At 43.3% G+C, this 17654-nt stretch overlaps 1 protein-coding gene across 6 annotated transcripts in view; it reads right to left on the bottom strand.

The window, feature by feature from the left end:
• The window catches only part of LOC124042212 (plakophilin-4-like), a 119150-nt gene that overhangs the window by 16899 nt on the left and 84597 nt on the right, over positions 1–17654 (bottom strand). For all 6 annotated transcript variants that reach the window (XM_046360630.1, XM_046360638.1, XM_046360643.1 and 3 more), the window contains 3 exons: positions 14891–15101; positions 13344–13476; positions 4629–4842 (listed from right to left, as the gene is read on the bottom strand). In XM_046360630.1, coding sequence (XP_046216586.1) covers positions 4629–4842; positions 13344–13476; positions 14891–15101 — 558 coding nt within the window. The remainder of the gene's footprint in view (positions 1–4628; positions 4843–13343; positions 13477–14890; positions 15102–17654) is intronic.

Below are 17654 nucleotides of genomic sequence, written 5' to 3'. Positions count from 1 at the left end.
CTGGCGGGTTTTATGCTGCATCGGCAAGATAGAACAGCCGCCGTCGGTAAGACAAGGGGTGGAGGTCTGTGTATATTTGTAAACACCAGCTGTTGCACGAAATCGAATCGTAAGTCTTGAGGTTTTGCACGCCTGAGGTGATGATAAGCTTATCTCATGATAAGCTGTAGACCACACCATTTACAAAGAGAGTTTTGATCTTTATTCTTCATAGCTGTCTATTTACCACCACAAACTGATGCTGGCACTAAGACCGTACACAATGAGCTGTATACGGCCATAAGGAAACAGGAAAACGCTCATCTCGGAGGCGGCACTCCTAGTGGCCGCAGACTTTAATGCAAATTTCTACCAGCATGTTAAATGTGCAACCAGAGGGAAAACAAACTCAATACCACCTTTACTCCTCAAACAGTGATGCGTACAAAGCTCTCCCTCGCCCTCTACTTGGCAAATCTGACCATAATTATATCCTTCTGATTCCTGTTTACAAGCAAAAACTAAAGCAGGAAGCACCAGTGACTTGGTCAATAAAGAAGTGGTCAGATGATGCAGATGCTAAGCTACAGGACTGTTTTAATAGCACAGACTGGAATATGTTCTAGGATTCTTCCGATGGCATTGAGGAGGACACCACATCAGTCACTGGCTTTATCAATAAGTGCATTGATGATGTCATCCCTACAGTGACTGTACGTAAATACCCCAACCAGAAGCCATGGATTACAGGCAACATTCGCACTGAGCTAAAGGGTAGAGCTGCCGCTTTCAAGGAGCGAGACTTTAACCCGAAAGCTTATAAGAGATCCCGCTATGCCCTCTGACGAACCATCAAACAGGCAAAGCATCAACACAGGACTACTATTGAAATGTACTACACCGGCTCCGACGCTCGTCGGATGTGGCAGAGCTTGCAAACTATTACAGACTACAAAGGGAAGCACAGACACGAGCTACCCAGTGACTTGAGCCTACTAGACAAGCTAAATTACTTCTATGCTCGTTTCGAGGCAAGAAACGCTGAAGCATGCATGAGAGAATTAGCAGTTCCGGACGACTGTGTGATCACGCTCTCCTTAGCGGATGTGAGTAAGACCTTTAAACAGGTCAACATTCAGAAGGCCGCAGGACCAGACGGATTACCAGGACGTGTACTGCAAGCATGCGCTGACCAACTAGCAAGTGTCTTCACTGACATTTTCAACCTGTCCCTGACGGAGTCTGTAATACCAACATGTTTCAAGCAGACCACCATAATTCCTGTGCCCAAGAACACGAAGGTAACTACCAACACGTAGCACTCACGTCTGTAGCCATGAAGTGCTTTGAAAGGCTGGTCATGGCTCACATCAACACCATTATCCCAGAAACCCTAGACACACTTCAATTTGCATACCGCCCCAACAGATCCACAGATGATGCAATCTCTATTGCACTCAACACTGGCCTTTCCCACCTTGACAAAAGGAACACCTATGTGAGAATGCTATTCATTGACTACAGCTCAGTGTTCAACACCATAGTGCCCTCAAAGCTCATCACTAAGCTAAGGTCCCTGGGACTAAACACCTCCCTCCGCAACTGGATCCTGGACTTCCTGACGGGCCGCCCCCAGTTGGTAAGGGTAGGTAACAACACATCTGCCACGCTGATCCTCAACACGGGGGACCCTCATGGGTGTGTGCTCAGTCCCCTCCTGTACTCCCTGTTCATTCATGACTACATGGCCAGGCACGACTCCAGCACCATCATTAAGTTTGCCGATGACACAACGAGGGTAGGCCTGATCACCTACAACGATAAGACAGCCTATAGGGAGGAGGTCAGAGACCTGGCCGTGTGGTGCCAGGATAACAACCTCTCCCTTAACGTGACCAAGACAAAGGAGATGATTGTGGAAGGCCCTACAAATTGACAAAGACTCCAGCCAACCTAGTCATAGTCTGTTGTCTCTGCTACCGCATGGCAAGCGGTACCGGAACTCCAAGTCTAGGTCCAAATGGCTTCTTAACAGCTTCTTACCCCAAGCCATATGACTCCTAAACAGGTAATCAAATGATTACCCCCCCCATCTTTTACACTGCTGCTACTCTCTGTTTATTATCTATGCATAGTCACTTTAACTCTCCCTACATGTTCATATTACCTCAATTACCTCGACTAACCTGTACCGGTACCCCTGTATATAGCCTCGCTAGTGTTATTTTACTGCTGCTCTTTAATTATTACATTTACATTTTTTACTTATCTATTTTTTACTTAACACTTTTCTTAAAATGACATTGTTGGTTAAGGGCTTGTAAGTAAGCATTTCACTGTTGTATTCGGCACGTGACAAATGAATTTGATTTGAGAGATTGAACATCACGGAACTTTCTAGAGTTTTCCTCCTTAGTTAACACCATCAATGTTTCCCTTCACTGTGGGGAATTGGGATCGAATCAACGCAATATTAGCCACTTTCAACGCAACATACCGAAACAAAGCGAACTATGCGACACTTAGTACGCAAAACGAACTATGCAAGAGATTTTGTTGTAGGCAGAATGCATCGGAGTAGGATTCTATTGCTTTGGAGTAGGATTCTATTGCTTTGACACATACATACGCCTCAGCCTTACTCTACACAGCATGAGTGATGTGAGTAGATTGTTGTCAGATCAAAGCGAGAGCTGCATGTAGCCACATGTGCACATTTGTTCATATCCTTTGCTAGTTAGTGAGTTATTAGCTCAGTTATAAATAATTTGTAGTCAGCAATAGAGGAGGGATCCTACAAGAGCACAAAACGTGTACATTTCTAGACATCTTCGAAAAGTCAGTCAGGAAAAGAGCTTTTTATATGTCTTAAAGGGGCAGTGTTGTATTTTGAGACAGGCTTTTAGAAGCTAAGTAGCCAATAGGCAGAGGGCAGCATAATTTGTGTGATTCTCTGTAATAGTGGTATGGGAATAATAATGCATTTTATTTTGTAAAGTGGTTCCTTGCATCAAACAACACAACAACATTTTCAGACATAGAACAGCTATTTCCATGTTAAAATGTTACGGGATGCATTTCCTCCATTGTTTTTGATGGTAGCCCACTCTAGTAGGCCTACATTATGGTCAAATAGCCACAGTAGCCACAGTAGCCTACTTGACCACTGTTAAAACTAACTTAAAGCGGGTACAGCCTCAGTGTTCACAGTCATCGCGCGCCCCCGGATGTTGCACAGAATATTCACAGTGTTCAACTTCACGCTCAGCAAACAGGAAATTTGCTCAGTGCGGGATTCTGTTGTGGAGGGAAAACCACATGAGACTCAAGCCATATCTCCACTTCACTTCCACAATGTATTGCTGCAGAAAGGAGCAAATGGACGCTGCATTTTGCTGGCGCTCCCCGTGTATTGGTAGCCTGAAGGACCCATTACACTGTAACCTGAGCTACGGCGAGAGACAGAGTAGAGCAGGAGCTGAGCTGTATACAAACAGCTGATTCAGCCACCTGGGAGCCAAACATCTTGGCTTGCTTATTTCTGTAATACTCCTCCTTGATCCTAAACAACTTGGATTTATACCCTGTTTGCAGAGCTCCAGCCACACGGGGAAAACTGCACCGTGTGCACCGGGAAACGAGTGTCCGCTCAAACGACAAGGTCGGTTTGTGATCACACAACTAGCAGCAACTGAATCTCCGATCTCCCCATCCCAGGGCCCCTGTTCAGGGTATAAAAAAACAACCCATCTGACGTTTTGAAACGGCAAACGGAATAACTAGCGTTCTCATTGGAAAGTTCAGGCAGTACCCTCCTCCGGTTTTAGAGCGCCATCGCCCATTTCCTGTCTACCCGAACACGACCCAGGGGAGGCTAGCGAGGGACTCCGACCCCCTGCTACGAAAGACAGCGACTACCGACCAGACTAGCATGCACAGTGGCTTTTCCCTTCATAGTGCACTACTTGTCACCAGGGCCGGTCAGCAGTAGTGCACTATATAGTGAATAGGGTGCATGACGGGACACAGGCAGTGACTCATGCCAATTGACTGGTGAAGGGGAGGACGGGCAGGCAGGCGAGAAGGTGAATAATTGAACAGCTCTACTTTAGGTTGTGTAGTAATGTTCCTGACCCACAAAAACCCTGGAGTGGATCTCCAGTGGATCTGATTCGTGCAAACGTCACTGAATAATGAATGAGTGGAACAACATGGAACTGTGGGAAATGTGACCTTTGTGAATATGCCAGATGGCAAAGCGAGAGAATAACACACAGAGCTGTGGTGTGGAAAGGCCCGGTCCACAGGGGTTCAGGGTTAAAGAGGCCATTTGAAAGAAACACACCTTTCTCACCCAGAGAGGCAGAGAGACACACACACACATACGCAAGCGCACGTGAGCACAGAGCGAATTCACTATGCATGCACGCAAGCTCATACACACGTGCACGCACACAGACATACTCGGTGTGAATTCACCATGCACATGCAAGCGCACACACACATAACACACACACACACACACACACACACACACACACACACACACACACACACACACACACACACACACACACACACACACACACACACACACACACACACACACACACACACACACACACACACACACACACACACTCCCTTACCCGTGACCAGCTCCCTCACTTCAGCGTCCACCGTCTTCCTCAGCAGTCTGAGCAAAGCGGGGACGCCACCTGCGTTTCTCACGGCGACCTTGTTGTCGTCCGTGGCTTTCCCGTAGACCAGGTTCCTCAGAGCGCCACAGGCGTTCCTCTGGACCTCTAGGGTTTTGTGGTCTAGTAGGTCCACCAAGTGCTTGATGCCCCCGAGACGGCACACCTGCAGAGGTGGGGTTATAACAGTGTTACTAAGAATGCCCTGAACACATAACTCATTGGCTTCCACAGCAAACAAAACCACAAGAGAACGGGGATCAACAACAAGCAGGGGGAATATTCTAAGGTGGATGGATATTATAAGATGACATGATGGTCTCCATTACACAATCTAGGCGTTGCATTTATTGATGTAGCTTAAGCCGGGATGGGGAGAGAATAGCTTTCTTCATACCAGATGAAGGAAATATGGAAAATGTCAAGCAAATCTTTAGTGTTCACATAGAATGCCTAAACTCTAGGGTGGATACAAGGTCTGAAACTCATAGTGCAAGTGCTGCAGTAACTTAAGGAGATGGAGTAAACAATAGCATTCTTATGCATCTTTCGACGTACGAATAGATTTCAACGAGTTGACTTTCTGCACCTTTGGGGTTTAGAAGAAAAGAAAAAACAACATCTGCTGAGCTGACGGTTAGTTGCCTCTTATCAAAACCTAGAAAAGACTCAATGTGCTTTCCTTGAAATACTTGAAATGGGTGTCTTCGTAATGTATGACTGTGTGACCGAGAGAGAGAGAGAGAGAGAGAGAGAGAGAGAGAGAGAGAGAGAGAGAGAGAGAGAGAGAGAGAGAGAGAGACCTGTTGCCACGAGAAAAGGGCAACCAGTGAAGAACAAACACCATTGTAAATACAAGCAACATTTATGCTTATTCATTTTATCTTGTGTCCTTTAACTATTTGTACATTGTATATATATATATAATATGATATTTGTAATGTCTTTACTGTTTTTAAACTTCTGTATGTGTAATGTTTACTGTTAATTTTTGTTGTTTTTCACTTTATATATTCACTTTGTATGTTGTCTACCTCACTTGCTTTGGCAATGTTAACACATGTTTCCCATGCCAATAAAGCCCTTGAATTGAATTGAATTGAATTGAGAGAGAGAGAGAGAGAGAGAGAGAGAGAGAGAGAGAGAGAGAGAGAGAGAGAGAGAGAGAGAGAGAGAGAGAGAGAGAGAGAGAGAGAGAGAGAGAGAGAGAGAGAGAGAGAGAGAGAGAGAGAGAGACACACACAGAAAGAGATACTGTGTGTGTGTGCGTGTTTGTCTTAGTAAAAACCAAAAACAAATTCTTCGTTGTGTGTGCGCTTGCGTGCGTGTGTGTGGCTGTGTGCTTTTGGTTTTACTATCCTTGTTGAGACCAATAGTCGAGCCCCGGCCTGCCCTACCCCCCAACCCCCCCACGCTACTGTCTCGAAGGCTGAGACAGGTGCATCAAAGCTGGGACCGTGAGACTGATAAACGGCTTCTATCTCCCGGCCATCTGACTGATGAAGAGGCACCACTAGCCGGCCTCCACCCGGTACCCTGCCCTATACCTCAGACACTGTCATTATCCAGCTACCACACGATACTCAAGACTTCACCTTAGAGGCTGCTGCCTTATGTACATAGTCATGGAACACTGGTCACTTTAATAATGTTTACACACTGTTTTATCCACTTCCTATGAATATACTGTTTTCTAGTCATGGCTCATCCTATATGTCTACTGCTGTACACACCCTTTCTATTTACATGCATATACTGTATATGATTATATCCATTTTGCTATGGGGTTTTGTACTGTGTATTCATATACTGGATTCTCGACAAAGTTCATGCTAATATATCTACTACTGTACATTGAACTTTAGTTACACTGTTTATACACTCCACCACATATGTATTCATGTACTGGATTCTCGACAAAGCTCATGCTAATATATCTACGGCTGTACTTATCATTCCTAGTATGTCTAGTGCAAATTCATCCAGTGTAGATACATATAGACTGCATTTGGATCACTCGTCGCGGTGCTATTTGGGTTGTTAAAATTGGATTCCTGGAGACATTTCTTCATTTCCTGTTGTTCTTTCTGCTTTTTTATTTGTATTGATTATTTGTGTACCTGTTTGTGTACATTATTAGGAGCTAGTAACCTACTGTAAGCATTAGTAACCTACTGGAAGCGTTAGTAACATACGGTAAGCGTTAGTAACATACGGTAAGCGTTAGTAACATACGGTAAGCGTTAGTAACATGCTGTAAGCGTTAGTAACCTACTGTAAGCGTTAGTAACCTACTGTAAGCGTTAGTAACCTACTGTAAGCATTAGTAACCTACTGTAAGCGTTAGTAACCTACTGTAAGCGTTAGTAACCTACTGTAAGCGTTAGTAACATACTGTAAGCGTTAGTAACATCCTGTAAGCGTTAGTAACCTACTGTAAGCATTAGTAACCTACTGTAAGCATTAGTAACATGCTGTAAGCGTTAGTAACATGCTGTAAGCGTTAGTAACCTACTGTAAGCGTTAGTAACCTTATGTACATAGTCATGGAACACTGGTCACTTTAATAATGTTTACACACTGTTTTATCCACTTCCTATGAATATACTGTTTTCTAGTCATGGCTCATCCTATATGTCTACTGCTGTACACACCCTTTCTATTTACATGCATATACTGTATATGATTATATCCATTTTGCTATGGGGTTTTAATAATAATAATAATAATTGTACTGTGTATTCATATACTGGATTCTCGACAAAGTTCATGCTAATATATCTACTACTGTACATTGAACTTTAGTTACACTGTTTATACACTCCACCACATATGTATTCATGTACTGGATTCTCGACAAAGCTCATGCTAATATATCTACGGCTGTACTTATCATTCCTAGTATGTCTAGTGCAAATTCATCCAGTGTAGACTGCATATAGACTGCATTTGGATCACATATAGACTGCATTTGGATCACTCGTCGCGGTGCTATTTGGGTTGTTAAAATTGGATTCCTGGAGACATTTCTTCATTTCCTGTTGTTCTTTCTGCTTTTTTATTTGTATTGATTATTTGTGTACCTGTTTGTGTACATTATTAGGAGCTAGTAACCTACTGTAAGCATTAGTAACCTACTGTAAGCGTTAGTAACATACGGTAAGCGTTAGTAACATACGGTAAGCGTTAGTAACATACGGTAAGCGTTAGTAACATACTGTAAGCGTTAGTAACATGCTGTAAGCGTTAGTAACCTACTGTAAGCGTTAGTAACCTACTGTAAGCATTACTAACCTACTGTAAGCGTTAGTAACCTACTGTAAGCGTTAGTAACATACTGTAAGCGTTAGTGACATCCTGTAAGCGTTAGTAACCTACTGTAAGCATTAGTAACCTACTGTAAGCATTAGTAACATGCTGTAAGCGTTAGTAACATGCTGTAAGCGTTAGTAACCTACTGTAAGCGTTAGTAACCTACTGTATGCACTAGTAACCTACTGTAAGTGTTAGTAACCTACTGTAAGCGTTAGTAACATGCTGTAAGCGTTAGTAACCTACTGTAAGCGTTAGTAACATACTGTAAGCGTTAGTAACCTACTGTAAGCGTTAGTAACCTACTGTGAGCATTAGTAACCTACTGTGAGCGTTAGTAACCTACTGTGAGCGTTAGTAACCTACTGTGAGCGTTAGTAACATGCTGTAAGCGTTAGTAACATACTGTAAGCTAACCTATCATTAGTAACCTACTGTACCTATTTAGTAACATGCTTTAGTAACCTACTGTTTAGTAACCTACTGTGAGCATTAGTAACCTACTGTGAGCGTTAGTAACCTACTGTGACTTAGTAACCTACTGTGAGCGTTAACCTACTGTGAGCGTTAGTAACATGCTGTAAGCGTAGTAACCTACTGTAAGCGTTAGTAACCTACTGTAAGCGTTAGTAACCTACTGTAAGCGTTAGTAACCTACTGTAAGCGTTAGTAACATACTGTAAGCGTTAGTAACCTACTGTGAGCATTAGTAACATGCTGTAAGCGTTAGTAACCTACTGTAAGCGTTAGTAACCTACTGGAAGCGTTAGTAACCTACTGTAAGCGTTAGTAACCTACTGTGAGCGTTAGTAACCTACTGTGAGCGTTAGTAACCTACTGTGAGCGTTAGTAACCTACTGTGAGCGTTAGTAACCTACTGTGAGCGTTAGTAACATGCTGTAGCGTTAGTAACATACTGTATTAGTAACCTACTGTGAGCATTAGTAACCTACTGTGAGCGTTATAACCTACTGTGATTAGTAACCTACTGTTTGTTAGTAACATGTTTTAGTAACATGCTGTATTAGTAACATACTGTAGCGTTAGTAACCTACTGTAAGCGTTAGTAACCTACTGTAAGCGTTAGTAACCTACTGTAAGTAACCTACTGTGAGCGTTAGTAACCTACTGTGAGCGTTAGTAACCTACTGTGAGCATTAGTAACATACTGTGAGCGTTAGTAACCTACTGTGAGCGTTAGTAACCTACTGTGAGCGTTAGTAACATGCTGTAAGCGTTAGTAACATGCTGTAAGCGTTAGTAACATACTGTAAGCGTTAGTAACCTACTGTAAGCGTTAGTAACCTACTGTAAGCGTTAGTAACCTACTGTAAGCGTTAGTAACCTACTGTGAGCGTTAGTAACCTACTGTGAGTGTTAGTAACATGCTGTAAGCGTTAGTAACATGCTGTAAGCGTTAGTAACATCCTGTAAGCGTTAGTAACCTACTGTAAGCGTTAGTAACCTACTGTGAGCGTTAGTAACCTACTGTAAACGTTAGTAACCTACTGTAAGCGTTAGTAACCTAGTGTACGTTAGTAACCTACTGTGAGCGTTAGTAACCTACTGTAAGCGTTAGTAACCTACTGTAAGCGTTAGTAACCTACTGTAAGCGTTAGTAACATACGGTAACCATACTGTAAGCGTTAGTAACCTACTGTAAGCGTTAGTAACCTACTGTGAGCGTTAGTAACCTACTGTAAACGTTAGTAACATGCTGTAAGCGTTAGTAACCTACTGTAAGCGTTAGTAACCTACTGTAAGCGTTAGTAACCTACTGTAGTAGTAACCTACTGTAAGCGTTAGTAACATACTGTAAGCGTTAGTAACCTACTGTGAGCATTAGTAACATGCTGTAAGCGTTAGTAACCTACTGTAAGCGTTAGTAACCTACTGGAAGCGTTAGTAACCTACTGTAAGCGTTAGTAACCTACTGTGAGCGTTAGTAACCTACTGTGAGCGTTAGTAACCTACTGTGAGCGTTAGTAACCTACTGTGAGCGTTAGTAACCTACTGTGAGCGTTAGTAACATGCTGTAAGCGTTAGTAACCTACTGTAAGCGTTAGTAACCTACTGTGAGCATTAGTAACCTACTGTGAGCGTTAGTAACCTACTGTGAGCGTTAGTAACCTACTGTGAGCGTTAGTAACATGCTGTAAGCGTTAGTAACATACTGTAAGCGTTAGTAACCTACTGTGAGCATTAGTAACCTACTGTGAGCGTTAGTAACCTACTGTGAGCGTTAGTAACCTACTGTGAGCGTTAGTAACCTACTGTAAGCGTTAGTAACCTACTGTAAGCGTTAGTAACCTACTGTGAGCATTAGTAACCTACTGTGAGCGTTAGTAACCTACTGTGAGCGTTAGTAACCTACTGTGAGCGTTAGTAACCTACTGTGAGCGTTAGTAACATGCTGTAAGCGTTAGTAACCTACTGTAAGCGTTAGTAACCTACTGTAAGCGTTAGTAACCTACTGTAAGCGTTAGTAACCTACTGTAAGCGTTAGTAACATACTGTAAGCGTTAGTAACCTACTGTGAGCATTAGTAACATGCTGTAAGCGTTAGTAACCTACTGTAAGCGTTAGTAACCTACTGGAAGCGTTAGTAACCTACTGTAAGCGTTAGTAACCTACTGTGAGCGTTAGTAACCTACTGTGAGCGTTAGTAACCTACTGTGAGCGTTAGTAACCTACTGTGAGCGTTAGTAACCTACTGTGAGCGTTAGTAACATGCTGTAAGCGTTAGTAACATACTGTAAGCGTTAGTAACCTACTGTGAGCATTAGTAACCTACTGTGAGCGTTAGTAACCTACTGTGAGCGTTAGTAACCTACTGTGAGCGTTAGTAACATGCTGTAAGCGTTAGTAACATGCTGTAAGCGTTAGTAACATACTGTAAGCGTTAGTAACCTACTGTAAGCGTTAGTAACCTACTGTAAGCGTTAGTAACCTACTGTAAGCGTTAGTAACCTACTGTGAGCGTTAGTAACCTACTGTGAGCGTTAGTAACCTACTGTGAGCATTAGTAACATACTGTGAGCGTTAGTAACCTACTGTGAGCGTTAGTAACCTACTGTGAGCGTTAGTAACATGCTGTAAGCGTTAGTAACATGCTGTAAGCGTTAGTAACATACTGTAAGCGTTAGTAACCTACTGTAAGCGTTAGTAACCTACTGTAAGCGTTAGTAACCTACTGTAAGCGTTAGTAACCTACTGTGAGCGTTAGTAACCTACTGTGAGTGTTAGTAACATGCTGTAAGCGTTAGTAACATGCTGTAAGCGTTAGTAACATCCTGTAAGCGTTAGTAACCTACTGTAAGCGTTAGTAACCTACTGTGAGCGTTAGTAACCTACTGTAAACGTTAGTAACCTACTGTAAGCGTTAGTAACCTACTGTAAGCGTTAGTAACCTACTGTGAGCGTTAGTAACCTACTGTAAGCGTTAGTAACCTACTGTAAGCGTTAGTAACCTACTGTAAGCGTTAGTAACATACGGTAAGCGTTAGTAACATACTGTAAGCGTTAGTAACCTACTGTAAGCGTTAGTAACCTACTGTGAGCGTTAGTAACCTACTGTGAGTGTTAGTAACATGCTGTAAGCGTTAGTAACATGCTGTAAGCGTTAGTAACATCCTGTAAGCGTTAGTAACATACTGTAAGCGTTAGTAACATGCTGTAAGCGTTAGTAACCTACTGTAAACGTTAGTAACATGCTGTAAGCGTTAGTAACCTACTGTAAGCGTTAGTAACATGCTGTAAGCGTTAGTAACATGCTGTAAGCGTTAGTAACCTACTGTAAGCGTTAGTAACATGCTGTAAGCGTTAGTAACATCCTGTAAGCGTTAGTAACATCCTGTAAGCGTTAGTAACCTACTGTAAGCGTTAGTAACCTACTGTGAGCGTTAGTAACCTACTGTAAACGTTAGTAACCTACTGTAAGCGTTAGTAACCTACTGTAAGCGTTAGTAACCTACTGTAAGCGTTAGTAACATACTGTAAGCGTTAGTAACATACGGTAAGCGTTAGCAACATACTGTAAGCGTTAGTAACCTACTGTAAGCGTTAGTAACCTACTGTAAGAGTTAGTAACCTACTGTAAGCGTTAGTAACCTACTGTAAATGTTAGTAACATGCTGTAAGCGTTAGTAACCTACTGTAAACGTTAGTAACATGCTGTAAGCGTTAGTAACATACTGTAAGTGTTAGTAACATGCTGTAAGTGTTAGAAACATACTGTAAGCGTTAGTAACATACTGTAAGCGTTAGTAACATACTGTAAGTGTTAGTAACATACTGTAAGCGTTAGTAACATACTGTAAGTGTTAGTAACATGCTGTAAGTTTTAGTAACATGCTGTAAGCGTTATAGTAACCTACTGTAAGCGTTAGTAACCTACTGTAAGCGTTAGTAACCTTATGTAAGCGTTAGTAACATGCTGTAAGCGTTAGTAACATACTGTGAGCGTTTTACTGCACCCGCTATAACATCTGCTGAACTGTGTGACCAATAAACTTAGATTATTTTTTACGTCCTCACAAGGATAGTAAAACAAGAAACATTTTGGACAAGTGTGGACATTTCGCCAGTCCCCATAAGGAAAAAGGCTAATTTAGGCTTAAGGGTTAGATTTAGGGTTACAATTAGGGTTAGTGGTCAAAGTTGGGGTTAGGTTAAAGGTTTAGGGCTATGGGCTATGGGTTAGGGAAAATAGGATTTTGAATGGGAATCAATAGTTTGGTCCCCACAAGGATAGTAAAACAAACATTTTAGAGTGTGTGTGTGTGTCTCACTATAGGTTAAGTGCTGTGAAGCCCCTGCTGATTCTGAGATCAGCTTTTTCAGCCGATTACTCCGGCAGCAGTACCAGCACCCTGTTGAGCCGTGAAAATCCAGAGAGAGCTGGAGGGGAATGGAGTGGCCAGCCCAACCCAGCCTAGTCAGGGAGTGAGAGAGATAGAGATAGAGATAGAGAGAGAGAGAGAGAGAGAGAGAGAGAGAGAGAGAGAGAGAGAGAGAGAGAGAGAGAGAGAGAGAGAGAGAGAGAGAGAGAGAGAGGGAGACAGAAGGAGAGAGCCTCTGCAAAAACAGTCCTCTCACTCCCTGGGGGAATCTCAATTGTAGTTCCTTGATCCCTCGCATCTGCCCTGCTTACCTCCTTATAGCGCATCAGAGAAGATCCGATAGAAGCCTTCTTTGTGCTTTGAGATGGAGGCGAGGAGAGAGGACGTGAGGAATCAAGTAAATTCAGGTGAGATTCACACCCGCTGGGATGGGCACCACGTCACAGCGAACTGCAATCTGGGTACTGATGAAGGATGTGTGGAGCTGGGGAGAACGGGAGCAGTGCGTACGTACCTCAGCCTTGACTCTATTATCTCCGAAGCACAGGTGCTGCAGGTATGCGGCGGCGTTGGCCTGCACCGAGGGGAACTGGTGCTGCAGCATATGAATCACCTCAGGCAGCTCAGGGTCACGCCACGCAAACTCCCTGGAACACAGACACAGAAAGAGAGATGTCAGACACACAGACAGACAGGGAGACGTAGGGACAGGGAGACAGAGGGAAAGAGAGACGGGGATAGAAAGGCAGGGAGAAAGAGAGACAGAGGGATAGGGGACAGAGAGACAGGTGGACAGACACACACACAAACACGAACGTATCACTATGATGACATCACGCAACAACTATTCCCCCTTACCACAGGGCTGGGACTCTGAAATAAGGAAATGACATGGACGGCTATTTACACTCCAGGATTATTGCTTTTCTCCCAATATGAAAGGAAGATACTTCACTGGGGGAGTTTCATTTGGAAGACTCTAAAAGGTATGTCTTGCCTTGTGGACAATCATGAGCTTCTCCCGGTTAATAGAGCTTCATTCATTTCATCTGCAAGGCCCATATCAATGACGTCTCCTAGAATTGTCTACTGGAACTCTTCTACTGGAATCCACGAACTTTACGAGAAGAAGAAAGCATAGACGACAAAGTCTGCTTCTATTTCAGCGAGTGTGTTTCACGCTGGCCTTCTGACAAACGCGGAGGTAGCGAAGAAGTGGAAGTGAGACAGTAGCAACGAGAGGTACACCGCGTCCTCATCGTGACAGACGTGGCTGTAATGCTCCTTGCATCCGTGTGTGTCACATGAAGCAAGACACCACTCCAATCAAATCAAATCAAATTCTATTATAATCTAAACGACCCTGGGGGGGGTTGTACCAACACCACGGCTACAGTTCCCCTGGTACCGAGTTGAGGCCCAGTTGATGCAGGAACATGTTTCTCTGAGGCGCTTTTAGCCCCGCCGCAGAATATGTCCCAGATGGCGCCCTATTCCCTTTATAGTGCACCAGTCGTGACAAAAGTAGTGCAGTATACAGGGAATAGGATGTCGTTTGGGACGCACGTCGATCTGACCTCAGTCCACAGTGCAAAGCAGACTTTGCTACCGCTCTCGGCTAGAGCAACACACAGGGGTGTGAACAGCGCTCCCAACGTGCAAGGTGAGGGGTTTGGCGCTCGGGGGTCAAAAAAACATGGTGCACATGCCTCCGTAGCAAGAGCAGACGCAGCAGTCCACTGAATCTGAGGATCCATTGTAGAGTGGTCCGTGTAGCTTAACGGCTAAGGCTCTGGATGTCTGCCCAGGGGGGCTTTCTGTTTGACTAGTAAGAGGACACTAATGTTGACCCAGCACTATATAGAAGCCCAGTAAGCACTGTTAGTGCCAGTGGGTCATATTCAGTCGGTACCAAACGGGAGCAAACGGGCCGAAACGGGGACGGATCTACCAGGATTCATCCAATGAGAAACCAAAAGTGTATGTTTAGTTTTTTGCTGTAGAACGTTTGCCACGGTGTGCAGTCATGAATACGTCCCTAGTGCCTATTGAGCCGCTTACCTTGGGTCCTTCTGGATGCTGTCTATGGAGGGCGAGCGGGTGGTCCCGTCGTCCATGACGACCGGCTGCCGGGCGTAGTTGCCCTCAGAGGGCCGGTACTGGGCAGAGCGGTAGGGCTCGGCGTACGAGGCTGTGGAGTTCAGAGCGTAGTTGCTTCTTTGGTACATCATGGCATTGCGCTGGCTGGAGGTCCTCTGGAGGGTCCCCATGCCTGGAAAGACAAAGGAAAACAATTCAGTTTGATTTGAACAGGGGGACAGAGAGACACTCACCAGCTTCCAGACCTATACTACACTAGACCTGCCTGAGTTAGTGAAGATTAGCAGTGTTGTTCAAACTACTTCACCTAGAGGATGTGTCCCAAATCGTACCCTAATTCCTTTATAGTGCACTACCGTTGACCACTGCCCAAAGGGTCTCATGGTAATGGCTGGAGCAGAATGGGTGGAATGGTATCAACAACATCAAACACATGGTTTCCATGTGTTTGATGCCATTCCATTCACTCCGTTCCAGCCATTATTATGAGCCGTCCTCCCCTCAGCAGCCTCCACTGGTGTTGACTGGATCCCCATTACCTACAGCCAAAGCTACACTTCCTGGGGTCCACACAAAACATCATCATAATACACAACATTAATAGTCAATTACAGCTGAAGGACAGAACTATATAAAATTACATAATACATAACATTAATAGACAGGTACAGAACTACATACTGTACATTTAACACACTTTCATATTCTTATGCCTTAGCAATCCATACAACATGTACTCATAATGACAGCTACACTGCAGTCATCCATTTTGTTACATTTACTTACTATTCAAATTGTAGGTCCTAATTCTAATCTCTCAGAACTAGTTGTTCTGTAAACACTAGGAAGAATTTCACAACATTAAGAGCCACCTGTGTCCTTGGTTCTCCCATTTGACGTCAAGACTATTAATAATAATAATGTGATTCGTAGATGTTACGGAATGCAAGTGCAACGAAAACAACAATGGAAATGCAACAATTCCTCCAGCTATAATGCTTCAACCAAAGTGTTCACCCTGGCAACCGTGCTATTCCGTTCAGAAATGAGCTACAGAGGGAGTTCTCTCTCCAACTAACGGCTTCAATTTCATCTCTTACCTCAACAACCGTGTTGGAGTTTCCTCCCGATAAAGTTTCAATTTAATCCTTCACTTTAGCTACATACGAGGACATTTCAGAGATCCATCACTCCGCGCGGTTCAATAAATTGAACAGTCATCATTATCATCAGATGGGCTTCACTTATGTCCGTCTTCTCGTCTAGGTATTTTTATTTAACCTCTATTTTGACAGGGAGTCGATGCTGAGATCAAGGTCTCTTTTCCAGGAGAAGCACTGTACAGCACCACAATCCACTTCAAAATACAATAAACTACACATCAAAATTCACGTTATTATACGCAACAATACATGAAAAGTTCAACATAATCATAAGCAACAGACAGATTCTGCAGTAAAAAAGGTTTTCTGAAAACAGTCTGAAATGCCCTAGAGGCACCAATTCCTCCAATTTTAAAGGGTATTGTAAGATAATTCCACACGTAAGGTGCAAGGAAATGAAAGTCTGATTTACCTAACTCTCTAGACACCAAAGGAGTCTCCAGAGCTAACCAACCCTGTGAACGGGCATGATAACCTGTCATTTTCAATCTTAACATTGATGTTCGGTAAGATGGGAGTGTTTGGTGTGATCTACGTGACTTCAAAGAGGTCCAGCCAACATTTTGGTAAAGAATACAGTGAAGAGTAATCAAACTGGGTCCTGGAATAAAATGAAGGGCACTATGAAGATCCAAGAGTTTAAGAGAAGAGGCCGCTGCAATAATATCACCATAATCAAGAACAAGTAGAATAGTTGACCGCAAAATCTGATTCCTAGAGAGACAAGGTTTGCCTCAGTAAAAAAAGCCCACAGTAAAATCTTAGGTTTCTTAACAAGCTCAGTCGTATTCTCTTTATAAACGGTAAATTCTTCATCAACCCAAATAGCAAGGTAATCGTATACAGGGACTCGTTTGATTACAGAACCATCCCATAAGTGATCCATCTGAGACAATCTTACGAGAACTTGAAGCATGTGTTTTAGAATCAGTAACAGCCAGGTCAGCAGTCGGGCAATTGTGTACGTGGTAATATTATCCACATAACAGTCCACCTGACTGTGCTGCTGCTCCAGTTTCAACTGTTCTGCCTTATTATTATTTGACCATGCTGGTCATTTATGAACATTTGAACATCTTGGTCATGTTCTGTTATAATCTCTACCCGGCACAGCCAGAAGAGGACTGGCCACCCCACATAGCCCGGTTCCTCTCTAGGTTTCTTCCTAGGTTTTGGCCTTTCTAGGGAGTTTTTCCTAGCCACCGTGCTTTTACACCTGCATTGTTTGCTGTTTGGGGTTTTAGGCTGGGTTTCTGTACAGCACTTTGAGATATCAGCTGATGTACGAAGGGCTATATAAATAAATTTGATTTGATATAGAAGAAATTCAAATGTTTTACCAGATTGACCAATATAGTGTAATGTGTCACAGTCTACCACCCATAAAGGATTAACTAAGGTATAGTGTAATGTGTTACAGTCTACCACCCATAAAGGGTTAGCTAAAGTATAGTGTAATGTGTTACAGTCTACCACCCATAAAGGGTTAGCTAAAGTATAGTGTAATGTGTTACAGTCTACCACCCATAAAGGGTTAGCTAAAGTATAGTGTAATGTGTTAC

The sequence above is a fragment of the Oncorhynchus gorbuscha genome, linkage group LG01 (genome assembly GCF_021184085.1).
Source record: "Oncorhynchus gorbuscha isolate QuinsamMale2020 ecotype Even-year linkage group LG01, OgorEven_v1.0, whole genome shotgun sequence".
Taxonomy (NCBI): domain Eukaryota; kingdom Metazoa; phylum Chordata; class Actinopteri; order Salmoniformes; family Salmonidae; genus Oncorhynchus; species Oncorhynchus gorbuscha.
Note: the sequence above shows the minus strand (reverse complement) of the source record. Positions and strands in the feature narration are given on the sequence as shown.